General features: G+C 47.9%; 1 protein-coding gene across 1 annotated transcript in view; it reads left to right on the forward strand.

The window, feature by feature from the left end:
- Window positions 1-21,209, forward strand: part of HTT (huntingtin) — a 990,576-nt gene that overhangs the window by 916,733 nt on the left and 52,634 nt on the right. The window contains exons 61-62 of the mRNA XM_030191138.1: window positions 1,316-1,506; window positions 8,636-8,750. Of these exons, the coding sequence (XP_030046998.1) occupies window positions 1,316-1,506; window positions 8,636-8,750 (306 nt within the window). The remainder of the gene's footprint in view (window positions 1-1,315; window positions 1,507-8,635; window positions 8,751-21,209) is intronic.

Genomic DNA, 21,209 nt, shown 5'->3' on the forward strand with positions numbered 1-21,209 from the left:
ATCTGGCCTCAAGGTTTTGCATTTAAAAATGATCATGACATAATCCATTCCCACTTCCCCGCCACAGGCTGTAAATGCTGCATCCTTAATCAAACTGGGGTGTGGAGGGTACTGTCTAGACAGATCAGGGTTGTGTACTTCATATCCATACATGCCACTACACTTACATGCACCCTTTAAGGATCCCCAAATTAAGAACCATATGTGAGATGCAGCCCATAGAGTAAGTTTTTCTGGTTTCCATGGTTTTTTGTCCCCAGATCAGATCTGACACCAAGAGCATGTTTTCTTACATTTTTTTGGGTCCATGTACTACAGTCTTCTTTCTCTTCCTCTCTCCCTTCTACGCCCTTTGTCTGTGTTCTTTCCCTCTCTATTCCTTCCTACCAAATTTTTCCAGTGCTTCCATCTTCCTCTTCCTTCCCCTCCCTTCTATCAGGAAAGTGACAACAGGAATAAGATAAAAGGACAACAGAGCCTGGAATAGCCACTTCTTCCAGAGCCTGGGAAACCTGCCAAAAGTGAATTCACCCAACTTTCTTCAAACTCTAGGATCTCAGCTTAGCACTAGCTTTGCACTTTTATTGGGCAGGGTGGTTGTGAGGGGGGAAGATGATCTTCACTCTTGGATATGTAGGGCTGGGGTGGGGTCATCTCCCTGTGTGTGAGTGTGAGTGAATGCTTTTCTTCAGTAGGGCTAAAGGACCAGGATATATGTGTGCATGTGTATGCTGCTCTTGCACTGCATGATCGGGTGGGGGTGCAGTGTTAATACTGTTTGTTCTCAGTAATAAAGTTCCTGGAGTGTGAGCGTACCTTGCTGTTATACTGTAGGAGGTGAAAGAATAGATGAGAAAGAAGAGTAAGAGACAGATGAGAGGGCACAAGAGGAAGTAAAGGAGAGAAAAGAGGAGGGGTGTATTTGGTGAGAGGGAGGTGAGTTTAATGAAATAATGTGTGTCACACACACACACACACACCATAGCATGCCATCTACCCACATCTCGGTTCTCAAGGGTCAGGTGCTAGGGGAAGGGGAAAGAAAGGAATAGGTTTTTCTGTGATACCACCGGGAACCCTACTACAATCCATCCCCGCATTTGAAATCAATAAAAATGTCAGGCATGGTGCCCTTTTGTGTCCCCCACTTAGTAAGCCTTCTTTGAGAGGGTCCCCATACCCGTCCATCCCTCTCCATGAAAAGGTGGGGGACCCCTGCTTTAAGTGTATGCTGCTTTGAAACACTGATAAGGATTTGGTCTACTGGGTACGAAATTGGTTCCCTGCTGCTCTTCTTGTTGTATATGTGCATTAGGAGAAAACTGTAGCAGAAGCAGTAAGTCGCATGTTGGAGACAACCCTGCGCAGCACCCACATGCCCAGCCGGATTGGAGCACTGCACGGAATACTCTATGTCTTAGAGTGTGATCTACTTGATGAAACAGCAAAACAGCTCATTCCAGTTATCAGTGATTATTTGCTGTCCAACCTGAGAGGCATAGCACAGTAAGACCTAATGGCATCTAATTTTGTTTTTTGCTTTCTTGTAACATAATATATGACAGTGGATAAAGACCAATTAGCCTACCTGTTCTGCTCATTTATTCCAGTCCATTTAAGTAGATACACTGTTAGTCATACAAGCTTGATTGTCTGCAAGATCTCTCTCCCTATCCAAGTTAGGTTTATTGTCTTACCCCTTGGTTCTATTTTTAATCTTGGGTAGATGAGGATGTAAGTTTCTATATTCAATACAACACACAGCTGAAAACACTCAACCCTGATTCTAATGCTGCTGTGTAATATCTGTCCCAGGCATGCTTTACATTCTGTCACAATCTGGATTCTATCTCCACTCATATTCTATTCTATGTATCTACCACCACCTCAGTAAAGAAGTATTTCTGTTGAACCTCCTGCTCTCCAACTTTGTATTATGACCCCCTTGCCTTTGAATTTCCTTTCTGTACACCATCCCATGCTTGACAGAACCTGCAAAATATTTGACTATTTCTATTATACCTACCCTTACCCTTCTTATTCCTGTGAGTACACTCTGAGTAGCTTAAACCTTTCTGTGTAGAGTTTGTTATAGTAACTGTATCATGTTAGTAACAACTCCTGTGGACAGGACGTGGCAGAAGAAAGGACCCGCCGGACAGAGAGCAGTTTTCAGTGCTGTTTCTGCTGTGACCTGCCACAGCATTTGGAGGACCGGCTGGTGGGGGGGGGGCATGGGTACACAGATGCCGGGATGCCGGACCTGGGTGCGGGGAATGGAGAGTGGAGAAATGAGGGACCCAGGAGTGGGGGTAGGGATAGAGAGCAGAGACAATAGAGAGAGAACAAGCAAGAGAGACTTGGAGAAAAGGAGAAGACAGAGAGAGAAAGACCTAGAGCATAAGGGGAAGATATGGGACAGATGTTGGACTGAGAGGAATGGAGAGTAGAGAGACAAAGACTGGACTGGGGGAGATGCTGGCCTGAGGGAGGGAGAGATACCAGACTTCAGAAGGTGAGTGTGGGGCATGGAGGTGCAGGCAGAAGAGAATAGAGAGGAGAGAAGCCAGCCATGAGGAGGGACAGGGACACACAAGAAAGGCTGGCTTTGGAGGGAGCATAGGAACAGTGACACAGAGGGGAGACACTGGACAGGATGGATAGACACATAAGAAAAGTGGATGGTGGACATAGCTAAGAAATATCAAAAGGACAGAAGACCCTGGAGAGATTTAAAAAAAAAACCCCAGAAAAGCAGATGAGAGACTAGGACCAAAGCAATGCTCAGACAGCAAAGATATAATATGCACCGCCCTCCGCTTCCCACTATCTTGAGAGTGATGGTGTTATTTGGGGGGAGCATCTCAGTTTTTCTGCCTGGGGCCCATACAGTCCTAGCTATGCTACCGCTTACAACTGCCCCATTTGAAACACTGCTGTCTCTCCCCTGTTTCTGAAATCTTGCTCTCTCTCTCTCTCTCTCTCCTCTGGCTTGTCCCACTTCTGCTTCCTCACCTTATTTGTGCTTCTGTTTTCATCCATGCTATCACAAACTTTTTTTTTGTCTTTCTGTACTCCTTCCACTTGAGCTACTACTACTACTTACCATTTCTAAAGCGCTACTAGGGTTACACAGCGCTGTACAATTTAACATGGAAGGACAGTCCCTGCTCAAGGAGCTTACAATCTAAAAGACAGGTGTACAATCTAAAGACAAGTGTACAATCTAAAAGACAAGTGTAGAGTCAATCTGATAGGGCATACTATATTTCTCGAAAGGTTAGGTGCCGAAGGCAGCATTGAAGAGGTGAGTTTTAAGCAGAGATTTGAAGATGGGTAGGGAGGGGGCTTGGCGTAGGGGTTGAGGAAGATTGTTCCAGGCATAGGGTGAGGCAAGGCAGAATGAGCGGAGCCTGGAGTTGGCAGTGGTGGAGAAGGGTATTGAAAGGAGGGATTTGTCCTGTGAGCGGAGGTTACGGGCGGGAACATAGGGGGAGATGAGGGTAGAGAGGTAGTGAGGAGCCGCAGACCGGGTGCATTTGTAGGTAAGGAGTAGAAGCTTGAATTGTATGCGGTATCTGATCGGAAGCCAGTGAAGTGACTTGAGGAGAGGGGTGATATGAGTATATTGGTTCTGGCGGAATATAAGATGTGCGGCAGCGTTCTGAACCCTCCTGCCCTCCACCCCTCAAATACACAATTACTGCTCTTTCTGACCCCAGCCCCTCCCATGTCACTGCAGGAGCTGGAGAAATTGTTTTCCTTTTTTGTGTGTGCTGATAGATCTTGGCCAGCAAAATGGGTCAGTCTGAGGCAGGGAACAAGCATCAGCAAGCAGGGAGCTTCCTCTGGCTTTCTACTTCAGTTTGTGTCCTAATGCTGGCCCCATTCTCAGCCCATATTGTCAATATTGCATGCATCTGCTCTTGCTCCTCCTGTCTGCCAGCTTGAATTTTGGAAAGGTTTAGGCTCCCCAAACCTATTATACTAAGCAACTATGTTAATAGGTTTCTCCATCCTCTTATAATTTTTTAAACTTTATAAATGTTAACTAAGATTTCTTTTCAAAGCTGGAGCTCTTTGACATTAATAAAAGATCTGCAAGAGTATTAAAAAAGTAAAGGGACAAAATCTTTTAAATACAAACATTCACAGAATTCCATTTATTGTCATGGAATGTATATAAGCTGAAAGGCCACAAGTCAGTTTAGTTTAACTGTCTTCTGTTTATATAACAAGCCATACTGTTTGTCACAATAGTTCCTGATTGATTATATTGTAATTTAGCAGGTTTAAAATAACATCTAGTGTCTTGATAAATATTTCAAATGCCACTTGGCGCACATCCGATACGCACGTCAGAAAATAAAAATTATTTTTTGGCTGCATGTGTCGGATGTGCAGCAAAAATGAAATTACCACAAGAGCCACGTGGTAGCCATGCAGTAATTCCATTTTGGTGCACGTTGTGCACGTGTAGACGCTTACGTGGCTTAGTAAAAGGGCCCCTAAGTTAGCTCAATACAAAGAGATCAGCAACAACTTGATTATTGACTCTTTATCAGTAATAATCTAGAGCAGTGATGGCGAACCTTTCAGAGACCGAGTGCCCAAACAGCAACCCAAAATCTAATTATTTATCGCAAAGTGCCAACAGGGCAATTTAACCTCTTTCCCAGTTCCAGGGTGCCCCCTCCCTCCAAATTTTAAAAGTCATCTATCTTACCTCGTCGGGGTTAGGGCGGCAGCAGCGGTAAAAAGCATGCAGGCTCGGCTCGGTGCTTAGTTCAGTTTTCCCTTCTCTCTCAGCTCTGGTCCCGCCCTCATTTCCTGTTTCCTCAAGGGGGGGACCAGAGCTGAGAGAGAGAGAGAAGGGAAAACTGAACTAAGCACCGAGCCGAGCCTGCATGCTGCTGCCCTAACCCCGACGAGGTAAAATAGATGACTTTTAAAATTCGGAGGGAGGGAGCCTAGAACTCGAAGGGAGGAGGGAACGAACTTCCGGTGGGTGAACAAACTTCCGATGGGTCTCTCCTCTGCTCCGACACAACTTTGAACTGCTAACGTGATCGCGCCAGAAGTTCATAGCAGCAGTACGACTCTGGCTGAGGCGATGGCGCGCGTGCCAACAGAGAGAGCTCTGCATGCCCTCTCTGGCACGCGTGCCATAGGTTCGCCATCATTGATCTAGAGTATTTAGAATGTTTTCAGTTAGAAAACAAATGTATCAACTTCCATAAACATTATCACATACATACAGATAATGTACATGTGGTGAGATTTTGTCAGGCTCCCTTACAGTCTTGAAAAGAGTTTGACAAAGCACATTGTTTAATCTGTGCATATTCTTCTTCATGAGTATTGTCATGATTTGAGGGATAGGCTCTGCAGTGAGTAAAGTCCTTAAGAATTTCCATTATATCCTAGTTCTTTGCCTGCTGTTGACCTAGGTTGGAAATTTAATTGGTAACTTGGTTATATAAAGGATTGTAATGTTTGTATGTAAACTACTTTGGGCCCCTATCTTAGAAGTGAGGTTTATTACCATTATACACAAAACTAACCCATTTGGAGCACCCCCCCCCCCCATGTTGATTTATAAAAGTGCTGGATTGTCCAAAGTATCTGTGTTTGTGTTATACTTTTCCGTAGGCAGACAGCTGAGAAGAATATCATATTAGCTTTGTAAAGAGTAAGTCTTTATCAGTGCTTTTTTTGTAGAAAAAAAGGTGCCGGTACTCATTATGGGCGGGGTCACCACATATGGCTCCACCCCTATGATAGCCACACCCACATTAACCACACCCCCTATACCAGCCATGGCGCATATAAACAGACATCATTGAAAATATTATAGTACTATAGGAGAAAAAAATAACGTGATTTTTTTCATTATAAATAATCTCTGTAAGCTCTTACAGCTCCAGTATACCCAGTGCAAAATAAGACAGCCAATGTAAATTCTCAAATTAGACATAATTACAAACACTAAAATGAAAATAAAATGATTTTTTTCTACCTTTGTTGTCTGGTGACTGTTTTTCTTTCCATATTGGTCCCATTCTGTGATTCTGCTTTCTTTTCTTTTCGCTTAACTCTTCTGTGCCATTTGTCATTTTTGTCTCCTTTTTCTTTGCTTTCTTCAATATTTTTCAGGCTCTCTCTCTGTCCAGATTTAATTCATTCTTACTATCTATTCTTTAATGTCCTTCATCTACCTGTGGCTTTTCATCTTTTCCTCACCCTTGTTCTCCCCATGCCCCTTCCTCTTATTCTCCAGTCTTTCTCTATTCCCCTTTTCCATCCAGCAGCTCTGCTTTCTCTCCCCATCCTTCCAGTGTCTCCCCTATTTCTTTCTGCATTCTTCCATCCAGCATCTTCCCTCTCTCTCTCCCCATCCTTCCATCTGTTTTCCCTCTCTCTTTCCCCAATCCTTCCATCTGTTTTTCCCTCTCTCCCCAATCCTTCCATCTGTTTTTCCCTCTCTCTCCCCAATCCTTCCATCTGTTTTCCCTCTCTCTCCCCATCCTTCCATCTGTTTTCCCCTCTCTCCCCAATCCTTCCCTCTGTTGTTTTCCCTTTCTCTCTCTCCCCAATCCTTCCCTGTTTTCCCTCTCTCTCTATCCCCATCCTTCCATCTGTTTTCCCCTCTCCCCAATCCTTCCATCTGTTTTTCCCTCTCCCCATCCTTCCATCTGTTTTCCCCTCTCTCTCCCCAATCCTTCCCTGTTGTTTTCCCTCTTTCTCTCTCCCCAATCCTTCCATCTGTTTTTCCCCTCTCTCCCCAATCCTTCCATCTGTTTTTCCCTCTCTCTCCCCATCCTTCCCTCTGTTGGTTTCCCTCTCTCTCCCCAATCTTTCCCTCTGTTGGTTTCCCTCTTTCTCTCTCTCCCCAATCCTTCCCACTGTTGGTTTCCCTCTTTCTCTCTCTCCCCAATCCTTCCCTCTGTTGGTTTCCCTCTTTCTCTCTCTCCCCAATCTTTCCCTCTGTTGGTTTCCCTCTTTCCCTCTCTCCCCAATCCTTCCCTCTGTTGGTTTCCCTCTTTCTCTCTCTCCCCAATCCTTCCCTCTGTTGTTTTCCCTCTTTCTCTCTCTCCTCAATCTTTCCCTCTGTTGGTTTCCCTCTTTCCCTCTCTCCCCAATCCTTCCCTCTGTTGGTTTCCCTCTTTCTCTCTTTCCCCAATCCTTCCCTCTGTTGGTTTCCCTCTTTCTCTCTCTCCCCAATCCTTCCCTCTGTTGTTTTCCCTCTCTCTCTCTCTCTCCCCAATCCTTCCCTCTGTTGTTTTCCCTTTCTCTCTCTCCCCAATCCTTCCCTCTGTTGTTTTCCCTTTCTCTCTCTCCCCAATCCTTCCCTCTGTTGTTTTCCCTCTCTCTCCCCAATCCTTCCCTCTGTTGTTTTCCCTCTTTCCCCAATCCTTCCCTCTGTTGGTTTCCCTCTCTCCCCAATCCTTCCCTCTGTTGGTTTCCCTCTTTCTCTCTCTCCCCCAATCCTTCCCTCTGTTGTTTTCCCTCTCTCTCTCTCTCCCCAATCCTTCCCTCTGTTGTTTTCCCTCTCTCTCTCTCTCCCCAATCCTTCCCTCTGTTGGTTTCCCTCTCTCCCCAATCCTTCCCTCTGTTGGTTTCCCTCTTTCTCTCTCTCCCCAATCCTTCCCTCTGTTGTTTTCCCTCTCTCTCTCTCTCTCCCCAATCCTTCCCTCTGTTGTTTTCCCTCTCTCTCTCTCTCCCCAATCCTTCCCTCTGTTGTTTTCTCTCTCCCAAATCCTTCCCTCTGTTGTTTTCCCTCTTTCCCCAATCCTTCCCTCTATTGGTTTCCCTCTTTCTCTCTCTCCCCAATCCTTCCCTCTGTTGGTTTCCCTCTTTCTCTCTCTCCCCAATCCTTCCCTCTGTTGGATTCCCTCTCCCTGCCAAGTTTGGCGCGAAGACGCGACGCACGCGGCACCAGCCCCTATTTCCGGCCGCTGCTGCTTCTCCTGTTGTTGAGCAGCAGCGGCCGCTACACAAAGAAAAAGAAGATTAAAAAAAAATTGAAACCTGGCTGAAACGCGGCACCCCGGCACTGAGGACAGCCATTAGGCATTGGCTGTTGCCCCGCAACCGCTCCTCCTCTTGCCTCTACGTCACTGCCCCTGGAGGAAGACCCCGGAGGAGCGCAGTGACGTAGAGGCAAGAGGAGGAGCGGCTGCGGGGCAACAGCCAATGCCTAATGGCTGTCCTCAGTGCCGGGGTGCCGCGTTTCAGCCAGGTTTCAATTTTTTTTTAAATCTTTTTCTTTGTGTAGCGGCCGCTGCTGCTCAACAGGAGAAGCAGCAGCGGCCGGAAATGGGGGCTGGCACTGCGTGCAGGACATGGACTCACGGGGCGGGGGGAGCAAAAAAAAAAGGTGCCGGTACGCCGTACCGTTGCGTACCGGCACAAAAAAAGCACTGGTCTTTATAGCAATAAGTTCCGGGCGAAGTTCTTGCATGGTACGTTTTAGTATTTAAACGGAGTTTAATTATGTTGCAATAGTGTAATTTATAGAAGCCTTCAGTATTTGACTATCAATGTTTTTTAAAGACTGTACGTGAAATGTATTTTATTTTGGATAAAATTGTTTCATTAATGTGTACATCAGCTATTTTGCTCATATTTGCAGCTGCGTGAATGTTCATAACCTACAGCATGTCTTAGTAATGTGTGCTGCAGCATTCTACTTGATAGAAAATTACCCACTCGATGTAGGCCCAGAATTTACTGCTGGAATTATACAGGTATGTGTGGCAGAGATGTCAGGAGAAGTTTATTTTGTTCAGTGTGTCATATAATTCTGTATTAATTTTCTTTCCAGTATTGACTTTTCTCCTTCTGAGGATCACATGTGTTTGAATATGTTTATTTAAAATAGTGTGCTTTCAATTTTCAACTCTTCAACCTTTGGGCTTTTGCTTGATACATACTTGTTGAATATCCAATTTCCCCCAACAGCTACTCTCATAAAAGGAATACATGAATAATATTCAGTGTTTTGTTTTTTTGCACAGCCAGAAAACAGAAAATTGTAGGACACAAGAGGTGGAGCCATCATAGACACATTATTGGTGCCCTTTGCTCCTTCCCTGTCTTAGCTCAGCACTTACCTAGTGTTGATTTATTTTCTTCCAGGAGGCCTCCATCTAGAATATATTAACTTCCACGTAGGGCAGCAATATCTTTTTGCCACAATACTCTTGTTTACTGTGGGAGGAAAATTTTTATTTTTCTCCCATGAGAAATGATGACAGCTAGACTATGCTATCTTGATTCCTCATACTCTTTCATATTCCACTGCTCACTTGCAACACATACTGGCCCTATCAACAAGGTGTGGAAAAACTTCAGAACCCAAGGATATGTGGGAGCAGGGATAGTCACCAGTACTGGCAGGCAGACCTACCAGGGTTTGCCTTGTATATCCCAGTACTGATCCACCTAGAACAGCTGAAGGAGTACAGGAATCCAGGAGCTGGTTGCCATTACTTTCTCAGTTAGACAGTGGTGCCCATTTATAGTGTTTGGTGCCTCTGCTAGGGTGATAGGCAACAAGTTATTTCTCTACCACAAAATACTGTATGTCAATTTCTTTTAATAGGATATTATTTCACATATGTGTAATGGCATTCATCCCTGTACAGAGAAGGGTTTCCAACTGTATAGGGTTCTATCCCAAAATGTGTAATGGATGGCTGTAAAAGCTTCCAGAATATTAATAGCACTGGAATATGTTTAAAAAAAAAAAAGCACTTCCGTTCACATTAATTGATTTGATTTGCTTACTTTATTTTTTGTCTATTAGATTGTAAGCTCTTTGAGCAGGGACTGTCTTTCTTCTATGTTTGTGCAGCGCTGCGTACGCCTTGTAGCGCTATAGAAATGCTAAATAGTAGTAGTAGTAATGTTTCCTGGCATGGAATCCTGTAGAGTAGATGGTCCAAAAATGAAGCCCTACATTCTGGGGCCCAGGATGGGAATATGAGAGGGAGTCCCAATCCCAGATCTTCCTCCTTCATGATTAGGACTGCCAACTTTCCACAGACTGTAACTGGACATCCTTCCAAACTTTATCCCTCATCCACTCAGGCCTCCCTTCTAAATGTGTGAGCTGAAGGGGGGTGGGAGAATTAACTGTCTTACCTCATATGTTTAGGTTTATTGGCATTTGATAAAATTGCCATTATTCACAAAACAAATCAAGGTGATTCAATAAAAATTAAAACAGGCAGAAAAGAACTCCAGTAAAGACTAGAACAGAAATCATTCATCCAGAGAAACATACAAAATAACAAAGGGCTACAATACTGTCCAATACAGACACCTCCACCCCTCCCCCATCATTGTGAGTCATGACACACAAAGTTCCCAAAGGCAAATGCCTTCAGTTGAGCTTTAAATTTACCAAGGGACTGCTCAGATCAAAGGGCCAAAGAGAGGGTATTCCAGAGGAAAGGTGCCAAAAAATAAAAGGCACTCTTTCTAATTGATTCAAAATGAGCCATTGATGGGTTAGGGAGAAACAACTGGTGGTCATTTAAAGATCTTAAGATTCTAGATGGAACGTAAGGGATTGTCAAAGAGGCTAATAAGAATTCCAGTAGTGACTGCTTAATGTGCAGTGCCCCTGCTGTATGTCTGCTGTCTATATGGGTAAATGGCAGCACAGGTAGTGAAGCAAAAAGCAGAGAGAGAGCATTTTGATATCTTCCCCCCAACCACCCACGGTAGGCCTTTGAGGCCCTTTCCATTTTTCAACAGACCATAAATTATTTTAAAGCTGTACATTTCACTTCAGTAGTGTGAGAGCTGTGCTTACTTGGCGGGGAGAGGAATAACTTTGTGTCGTCAGCAAACGTAATTATCTCACTAGTTACTCCCATCTATAGGTCATTTATAAACATGTTAAAAGGCACTGGTCCCAGCACATACCCCTTGGGAAACCCACTAACTACCCTTCTCCGTTGAGAATACTGACCATTTAACCCTACTCTCTGTTTTCTATCTTTTAACCAGTTTTTAATCCACAATAGAACACTACCTCCTATCCCATGACTCTCCAATTTCCTCTGTAGTCTTTCATGAGGTACTTTGTCAAGTGCCTTTTGAAAATCCAGATGCACAATACCAGCCGGCTCACTTTTATCCACATGTTTATTCACCCCTTCAAAGAAATGTAATAGATTGGAGAGGCAAGATTTCCCTTCATTAAAGCCATGTTGGCTTTGTCTCATCAATCCGTGCCCCTGAACATGCTCTTTGATTTTGTTCTTTATAATAGTCTCTACCATTTTGCCCGGCACCGACGTCAGGCTCACCGGTCTATAATTTCCCAGATCTCCTCTGGAGCCTTTTTTAAAAATCTGCGTTACATTGGCCACCCTCCAATCTTCCAGTACCACTCTCAATTTTAAAGATAAATTACATATTACTAACAATAGTTCTGCAAGTTAATTTTTCAATTCTGTCAGTACTCTGGGATGGATACCATCCGATCCAGGAGATTTGCTACTCTTCAGTTTGTCAAATTTCCCCATTACATCCTCCAGGTTTATAGATATTTCATTCAGTTTTTTCAACTCATCAGCTTTGAATACCATTCCTGGCACCGGTATCTCTCCTAAATCTTCATCGGTGAAGACCAAAGGAAAGAATTCATTTAATCTCTCGACTGTGGCTTCGTCTTCCCTGATCACCCCTATTACCCCTCGGTCGTCTAGAGATCCAACCGATTCTTTTGCCAGCTTTCTGCTTTTAATATACCTTAAAAAAAAAATTTACTATGTGTTTTTGCCTCCAATGCAATCTTTTTTTCAAAATCCTTTGCCTTCCTTATCAGCGCTTTGCATTTGACTTGACATTCCTTATACTGTTTCTTATTATTTTCAGTCGGTTCCTTCTTCCATTTTCTGAAGGATTTTCGTTTAGATCTAATAGCTTCCTTCACCTCACTTTTTAACCATGCCGGCTGTCATTTTATTTATTTATTTATTGCATTTGTGTCCCAAATTTTCCCACCTATTTGCAGGCTCAATGTGGCTTACAGAGTATTGTTATGACAAAGTCATTCCATGATATCAGATACAGTTATTAATGTACAAAGATTAAGTAAGAGAAGAGAGAGGAAGGTGTTAGGCAGGGTATAAGGTATAGAAGGTGGACTTTAATAACTGGGTGGATTGGTGAGGTAGTTTTGTAAGGCTATGTTCTACCTTCCACCTTTTTTAATACGTGGAATATATTTGGCCTGGGCTTCCAGGATGATATTTTTGAATAGCATCCACGCCTGATGTAAGTTTTTGACCCACACAGCCGCTACTCTAAGTTTTGTTTTTTTTCACCGTTATTCTCATTTTATCATAGTTTCCTTTTTGAAAGTTAAACGCTAACGTATTGAATTTCCTGCGTATACTTACTCCAAAGCTAATATCAAATCTGATCATATTATGATCACTGTTATCGTGGCCCAAGCACCATTACCTCCCACACCAGATCATGTGCTTCTCTAAGGAATAGGTCTAAAATTTTTCCTTCACTTGTCAGTTCCTGTACCTGCTACTCCATAAAGCAGTCCTTGATTTCGCCAAGGAATTTTAGCTCCCTAGCATGCCCTGATGTTACATTTACCCAGTCAATATTGGGGTAATTGAAATCACCCATTATTCTCCGAGGACAAGCAGGCTGCTTGTTCTCACTGATGGGTGACGTCCACGGCAGCCCCTCCAATCGGAATCTTCTCTAGCAAAGTCCTTTGCTAGCTCTCGCGCGCCCGTGCACACCGCGCATGCGCGGCCGTCTTCCCGCCCGAAACCGGCTCGAGCCGGCCAGTCTTCTTTCGTCCGCACTCGGTACGGCTGTGTTTTTTGCCGTGTCGAGCCCCGGAGAGTCGACCTCGCGCGTCCTTTGTTAAAATCAACGTGTTTTTTCTTCGGAAAAGATTTAATTCATTCGGAAAGTGCTCCGCAAACCCCCTTGGGTTTCGTTTGCCCCTTCCTGTATTTCCAGTCTTTGCCCCGGTAAGTTTTCTTTCGTCGTCGGGGTAGGCCTCTTTTCGGCCTCGGTCGAGATTTTTCTCCCTCAAAGTTTTTGGTGCTCAAATTCGTCATTTCGGATTTTGATTTCGCCGGCGTGATTTTTCCGCCCATGACATCGAAGCCTTCCAGCGGCTTCAAGAAGTGCACCCAGTGCGCCCGGGTAATCTCGCTCACTGATAGGCACTCTTCATGTCTTCAGTGTCTGGGGGCCGAGCACCGTCCTCAGAACTGTAGCCTGTGTTCCCTGTTACAAAGGCGGACTCAGGTAGCGAGATTGGCCCAGTGGAACGTTTTGTTCTCGGGCTCTTCGTCGGCATCGGCACCGGGGTCATCGAGTGCATCGACGTCGTCAGAGTCCAGACCTTCATCCTCGGCCGCCAGTGCATCGAGTGCATCGAGGCATCGGCCCTCTGCATCGGCGCCGAGACATCGGATAGCTGCATCGGCGTCGGTGGTTCCGGGACCTCGTCTGCTGATGTCGTCGGACGGTGGTGCATCGTCAGGAGTGCAGGTGAGGGCTGTCCATTCCCCTGCTGGTGGCGGTGAGCCTTCGGGTGGGTCTCCCCCTACCCTGAGGGCTCCTGCGGTACAGCCCCCCCGGGATCGACCTGCTTCGACCTCGGCCCCGAGGAAGCGACGGCTGGATTCTACGTCCTCCTCGTCGGTGCCGGGGAGCTCCGGTGACATGCTTCGGAAGAAGTCGAAGAAGCATCGACACCGGTCTCCTCCCCGCGTCGGCACCGAGAGCTCTGGGTCGCCGAGGGAGTCGGCACCCAGCAGGCATCGTCACCGAGAGGACCGCTCACCCTCTGTTCAGGAGGTGTCGATGCGCTCCACTCTGGACAGCCCGGAACAGCCTCCACGCCCGGAACAGGTTCTGACGTCGACGCCTGCATCGGCCTCCATGCCTTTCTCTGCAGCCGCTCTGAACGAGAGCCTCCGGGCCGTTCTCCCAGAGATTCTGGGAGAGCTGTTGCGCCCTACCCCTCCGGTACCGGCGGTGCTTGCGCCTCCGGTACCGTCGAGCGTGGCGCCGGCTGGCCCATCGCCCGGGGTGAGGTCCCCGACGTCGGTACCGCGTGCGGTGCCGACTGCGGCCACCTCCCAAGAGGGCTCCCCGACTACGTCGGCGGAGGGAGCTTCGCCGATGCGGGCGAGGGAGTCTACCTCTCGACGCCCCCATCGTGGACGTGGCTCCACGGAGTCGAGTCGGGCGAGGTTGCAGACACAGGTCCGTGAACTTGTGTCTGACACCGAGGGTGAGGCCTCGTGGGAAGAGGAAGAAGACCCCAGATATTTCTCTGACGAGGAGTCTGAGGGTCTTCCTTCCGATCCCACTCCCTCTCCTGAGAGACAGCTTTCTCCTCCCGAGAGTCTGTCTTTCGCTTCCTTTGTCCGGGAGATGTCTACGGCCATCCCCTTCCCGGTGGTTGTGGAGGACGAGCCCAGGGCTGAAATGTTTGAGCTCCTGGACTATCCTTCTCCACCTAAGGAAGCGTCCACTGTTCCCTTGCACCATGTCCTGAAAAAGACATTGCTTGCGAACTGGACCAAGCCACTAAGTAATCCCCACATCCCCAAGAAGATCGAGTCCCAGTACCGGATCCATGGGGACCCAGAGCTGATGCGCACTCAGTTGCCTCACGACTCTGGAGTTGTGGATCTGACCCTAAAGAAGGCTAAGAGTTCTAGGGAGCATGCTTCGGCGCCCCCGGGCAAAGTTTCTAGAACCTTAGACTCCTTTGGGAGGAAGGCCTACCATTCCTCTATGCTCGTGGCCAAAATCCAGTCTTACCAGCTCTACACGAGCATACACATGCGGAACAATGTGCGGCAGTTGGCGGGCTTGGTTGATGCTCTCCCCCCTGAGCAAGCCAAGCCTTTTCAGGAGGTGGTCAGGCAGCTGAAGGCGTGCAGAAAATTCCTGGCCAGAGGGGTGTATGACACCTTTGATGTTGCGTCCAGGGCCGCTGCTCAAGGTGTGGTGATGCGCAGGCTCTCATGGCTGCGTGCCTCCGACCTGGAGAATAGACTCCAGCAGCGGATTGCGGACTCGCCTTGCCGTGCGGACAATATTTTTGGAGAGAAGGTCGAGCAGGTGGTAGAGCATCTCCACCAGCGGGATACCGCATTCGACAAGTTCTCCCGCCGGCAGCCTTCAGCATCTACCTCTACAGGTAGAAGATTTTTTGGGGGAAGGAGGGCTGTTCCCTACTCTTCTGGCAAGCGTAGGTACAATCCTCCTTCTCGACAGCCTGCGGCCCAGGCTAAGCCCCAGCGCGCTCGCTCTCGTCAGCAGCGTGCGCCTCAGCAAGGCCCCGCGGCTCCCCAGCAAAAGCAAGGGGCGAGCTTTTGACTGGCTCCAGCAGAGCATAGCCGACATCCAAGTGTCAGTGCCGGGCGACCTGCCGGTCGGGGGGAGGTTGAAAGCTTTTCACCAAAGGTGGCCTCTCATAACCTCCGATCAGTGGGTTCTGCAAATAGTCTGGCAGGGATACACCCTCAATTTGGCCTCAAAACCTCCAAATTGTCCACCGGGAGCTCTGTCTTACAGCTTCCAGCACAAGCAGGTACTTGCAGAGGAACTCTCCGCCCTTCTCAGCGCCAATGCGGTCGAGCCCGTGCCATCCGGGCAAGAAGTGCGGGGATTCTATTCCAGGTACTTCCTTGTGGAAAAGAAAACAGGGGGGATGCGTCCCATCCTAGACCTAAGGGCCCTGAACAAATACCTCGTAAAAGAAAAGTTCAGGATGCTTTCCCTGGGCACCCTTCTCCCCATGATTCAGCAAAACGATTGGCTATGCTCTCTGGACTTGAAGGATGCCTACACACACATCCCGATACTGCCAGCTCACAGACAGTATCTGCGATTTCAGCTGGGCACACGTCACTTCCAGTACTGTGTGCTACCCTTTGGGCTCGCCTCTGCGCCCAGGATGTTCACAAAGTGCCTGGCTGTAGTAGCAGCGGCACTTCGCAGGCTGGGGGTGCACGTGTTCCCATATCTCGACGATTGGCTGGTGAAGAACACGTCCGAGGCAGGAGCCCTGCAGTCCATGCAGATGACTATTCGCCTCCTGGAGCTACTGGGGTTTGTAATAAATTACCCAAAGTCCCATCTTCGCCCAGTGCAGAGACTCGAATTCATAGGAGCTCTGCTGGATTCTCGGACGGCTCGCGCCTATCTCCCAGAGACGAGAGCCAACAACTTGTTGTCCCTCGTCTCGCGGGTGCGAGCGTCCCAGCAGATCGCAGCTCGGCAGATGTTGAGATTGCTGGGCCACATGGCCTCCACAGTTCATGTGACTCCCATGGCCCGCCTTCACATGAGATCTGCTCAATGGACCCTAGCTTCCCAGTGGTTCCAGGCTGCTGGGGATCTAGAAGACGTAATCCACCTGTCCACGAGTTTTCTCGAATCCCTGTATTGGTGGACGATTTGGTCCAATTTGACTCTGGGACGTCCTTTCCAAATTCCTTAGCCACAAAAAGTGCTGACCACGGATGCGTCTCTCCTGGGATGGGGAGCCCATGTCGATGGGCTTCACACCCAAGGAAGCTGGTCCCTCCAGGAACGCGGTCTACAGATCAATCTCCTGGAGTTGCGAGCGATCTGGAACGCTCTGAAGGCTTTCAGAGATCGGCTGTCCCACCAAATTATCCAAATTCAGACAGACAACCAGGTTGCCATGTACTATGTCAACAAGCAGGGGGGCACCGGATCTTGCCCCCTGTGTCAGGAAGCCGTCAGCATGTGGCTCTGGGCTCGCCGTCACGGCATGGTGCTCCAAGCCACATATCTGGCAGGCGTAAACAACAGTCTGGCCGACAGGTTGAGCAGGATTATGCAACCTCACGAGTGGTCGCTCAACTCCCGAGTGGTGCGCTAGATCTTCCAAGCGTGGGGCACCCCCTTGGTGGATCTCTTCGCATCTCGAGCGAACCACAAAGTCCCTCAGTTCTGTTCCAGGCTTCAGGCCCCCGGCAGACTGGCATCGGATGCCTTCCTCCTGGATTGGGGGGAGGGCCTGCTGTATGCTTATCCTCCCATTCCTCTGGTGGGGAAGACTTTGTTGAAACTCAAGCAAGACCGAGGCACCATGATTCTGATTGCTCCTTTTTGGCCGCGTCAGATCTGGTTCCCGCTTCTTCTGGAGTTATCCTCCGAAGAACCGTGGAGATTGGAGTGTTTTCCGACCCTCATCACGCAGGACGAAGGGGCTCTTCTGCATCCCAGCCTCCGGTCCCTGGCTCTCACGGCCTGGATGTTGAGAGCGTAGACTTTGCCTCTTTGGGTCTGTCAGAGGGTGTCTCCCGCATCTTGCTTGCTTCCAGGAAAGATTCCACTAAGAGGAGTTACTTCTTTCTATGGAGGAGGTTTGCCGTCTGGTGTGACAGCAAGGCCCTAGCTCCTCGCTCTTGTCCTACACAGACCCTGCTTGAATACCTTCTGCACCTGTCTGAGTCTGGTCTCAAGACCAACTCTGTAAGAGTTCACCTTAGCGCAATCAGTGCATACCATTACCATGTGGAAGGTAAGCCGATCTCAGGACAGCCTTTAGTTGTTCGCTTCATGAGAGGTTTGCTTTTGTCAAAGCCCCCTGTCAAGCCTCCAACAGTGTCATGGGATCTCAATGTCGTTCTCACCCAGCTGATGAAACCTCCTTTTGAGCCACTGAATTCCTGTCATCTGAAGTACTTGACCTGGAAGGTCATTTTCTTGGTGGCAGTTACTTCAGCTCGTAGAGTCAGTGAGCTTCAGGCCCTGGTAGCCCAGGCCCCTTACACCAAATTTCATCATAACAGAGTAGTCCTCCGCACTCACCCTAAGTTCTTGCCAAAGGTCGTGTCGGAGTTCCATCTGAACCAGTCAATTGTCTTGCCAACATTTTTTCCCCGTCCTCATTCCTGCCCTGCTGAACGTCAGCTGCACACATTGGACTGCAAGAGAGCATTGGCCTTCTACCTGGAGCGGACACAGCCCCACAGACAGTCCGCCCAATTGTTTGTTTCTTTTGATCCCAATAGGAAGGGAGTGGCTGTAGGGAAATGCACCATATCCAATTGGCTAGCAGATTGCATTTCCTTCACTTACGCCCAGGCGGGGCTGGCTCTTGAGGGTCATGTCACGGCTCATAATGTTAGAGCCATGGCTGCGTCGGTAGCCCACTTGAAGTCAGCCTCCATTGAAGAAATTTGCAAAGCTGCGATGTGGTCATCTGTCCACACATTCACATCTCATTACTGCCTGCAGCAGGATACCCGACGCGACAGTCGGTTCGGGCAGTCAGTTCTTCAGAACCTGTTTGGGCTTTAGGATCCAACTCCACCCCCCGAGGGCCCTGTTTGTTCTGTTCCAGGCTGCACTCTCAGTTAGTTGGTAAATTTTTTAGGTCAATCTCAGTTATGTCCTCGCCGTTGCGAGGCCCAATTGACCATGGTTGTTGTTTTGAGTGAGCCTGGGGGCTAGGGATACCCCATCAGTGAGAACAAGCAGCCTGCTTGTCCTCGGAGAAAGCGAATGCTACATACCTGTAGAAGGTATTCTCCGAGGACAGCAGGCTGATTGTTCTCACAAACCCGCCCGCCTCCCCTTTGGAGTTGTGTCTTCCCTTGTATCTCTTTTGCTACATATGAGACTGGCCGGCTCGAGCCGGTTTCGGGCGGGAAGACGGCCGCGCATGCGCGGTGCGCACGGGCGCGCGAGAGCTAGCAAAGGACTTTGCTAGAGAAGATTCCGATTGGAGGGGCTGCCGTGGACGTCACCCATCAGTGAGAACAATCAGCCTGCTGTCCTCGGAGAATACCTTCTACAGGTATGTAGCATTCGCTTTATTGTGTTTGCCTAGTTTGTTAGTGTCCCTAATTTCCTTTAACATTTCTACATTAGTCTGTTCATCCTGGCCAGGCGGACGGTAGTACACTATCCTTTTCCCCTTTACACATGCAATTTCAATCCATAGGGATTCCAAGATGTGTTTTGTTTCCTGCAGAATTTTCAGTCTATTTGATTCAAGTCCTCCCTTAACATACAGTTCTACGCATGGGCGTAGTTTGGGGGGCGAGGGGGGGCATTGCCCTCCCCAAACGCAAGGCTGGCGCAGCCCAGCTGCAGGCAGCTTTCAGTCCCTCCTCCCCCCACCCAGCTCCTCGACAGCCCTCCTCTCTGTTCCTTCTGCTCTGCGATTCAGCCTTTTATTTTAAGTCACAGCGACAGCACTGGAAACAGCACAGTGGGCTCGCCTCCAGCCTTTCCCTTCCCTCTCAGTGTCCCACCTTCCTCTGATGATGTATTTCCTGTTTCCGCGAGGGCTGGGCACTGAAAGGGAAGGGAAAGGCTGGAGGCGATCCCGCTGTGCTGTTTCCAGTGCCATCGCTGCAACTTAAAAGGTTAAAATGCAGGGCGGCAAGAACAGAGAAGGAGGGCTGTCGGGGAGCTGAGGGCGGGAAGGAGGGGCTGGGTTGGAACTGAAAAAGGGGGAGCTGGATGGGAGGTGGAGGGTGTGGGGTCAAAGGAGAATCGTTGGACATGGATAGGGGGGAGGGCAGAGGAGAATCACTGGACATGGATGAGAGGGGAGGGCAGGGGGAGAGAAGAGAAATCGCTGGACATGGAGAGGAGGGCAGGGGAGAGAGGAGAATTGCTGGACATGGATGGATGGAGGGGGCTGGGGAGAAAGGAAATTTGCTGGATATAGATGGATGGAGAAGAGGGCAGGGGAGAATGGAGAGTTGCTTGACATGGATGGATTGATGGAGGGAGGGGAAGGCAGGAGAGAGAAGAGAAATCACGACATGGAGAGAAGAGCAGGGAAGAGAGGAGAATTGCTGGACATGGATGGATGGAGGGGGCAGGGGAGAGAGGAAATTTGCTTGATATGGATGGATGGAGGAGAGGGCAGGGGAGAATGGAGAGTTGCTGGACATGGATGGATGGAGAGGAGGGAAGACAGGAAGGAGATGCACATGGATGGAGGGGAGGGAAGAGAGAAGAAATTCTGAGCATGGATGGAGTGGAGGGCAGGGAAGAGAGGAAAAATGTTGGACAAGAATGGAGGGAAGGAAAAACAAAGGAAGGAGATGCACACAGATGGAGTAGAAAGGAGAGCGAAGAAATGCTGGACATGGATGGAGGGGAGGGAAGACATAGGAAGTAGATGCACATGGATGGAGGGGAGGGGCGTGAGGAGAAATGCTGGATATGGATGGAGGGAAAACTGGTGAATTTAAGGGCTGGATTAGAACACTTTGAGAGCAGATGCTGAAACTGGAGGAAGGATAGGGACAGGGCTACAGATGGTAGACAAGACACATAAGGAGGATGGTGGATATGGTGAGTGAAAAAATATCAAATGGAAAGAAGACACTGCATAAAACAGAAGACACTGGGACCAAAGCGAATAGAAAAAACTAAATGCTCGGAGAACAAAGGTAGAAAAAAGTATTTTATTCAGAATTTATGAATTGAAATATGTCTGCTTTTGGAAATGTGCATTTGTGATATTTTGAATGTAAGTTTCAATTTCTCTAGTATTGCTGCATGTCGAGACTGACTTCTTAAGGTAACTTTCCAGTTTAGTATTTTGCCTTCATATTTTTTGATTTCTAGTTCCTTGTGTCATGTCAGTTGTGTCATGTGTTTTTCTGCTAGCGTGTAGTATTTGCAGCCCTTTTTGTTTTTTTGTTTTTCACGAGGTACTGTATTGGTGTTGTAGAGCCCAGTGTAATTACAGTGCTGCCTTTCCATGCATAAGGTTGTAGCTTGTCCTGTTCTTGGAATTAGTGCTGTTATGGTTTGGTAAGGTTATGTGTTTGTTTTTGCACAAGTTTGTGTATAGCATTTTGCAGTGGAGAGATTGTGTGTTGGCCTTACTGAGGTCAGAAAGGGTTTTAGAGCCTAAATCATGACATACTACCTCTTGAAGGATCTACACAAATTTGTGTATAGTGTTTTGCAGTGGAGAGATTGTATGTTGGCCTTACTGAGGTGGCACCAATACATCAGAAAGGGTTTTAGAGCCTGTAGAAATGATTTGTAGTAGTAGTAAATCATGACACACTACCTCTTGAAGGACCTACATATAGAGCCTATGCATTTCTAAGGTCAACACTGGCATGGTATGGGAAAGGGAGTGAGGAAATACTACTGGAGAGGAAGAGGGAGTGCTG

Source organism: Microcaecilia unicolor, chromosome 2 (genome assembly GCF_901765095.1).
Source record: "Microcaecilia unicolor chromosome 2, aMicUni1.1, whole genome shotgun sequence".
NCBI classification, from domain to species: domain Eukaryota; kingdom Metazoa; phylum Chordata; class Amphibia; order Gymnophiona; family Siphonopidae; genus Microcaecilia; species Microcaecilia unicolor.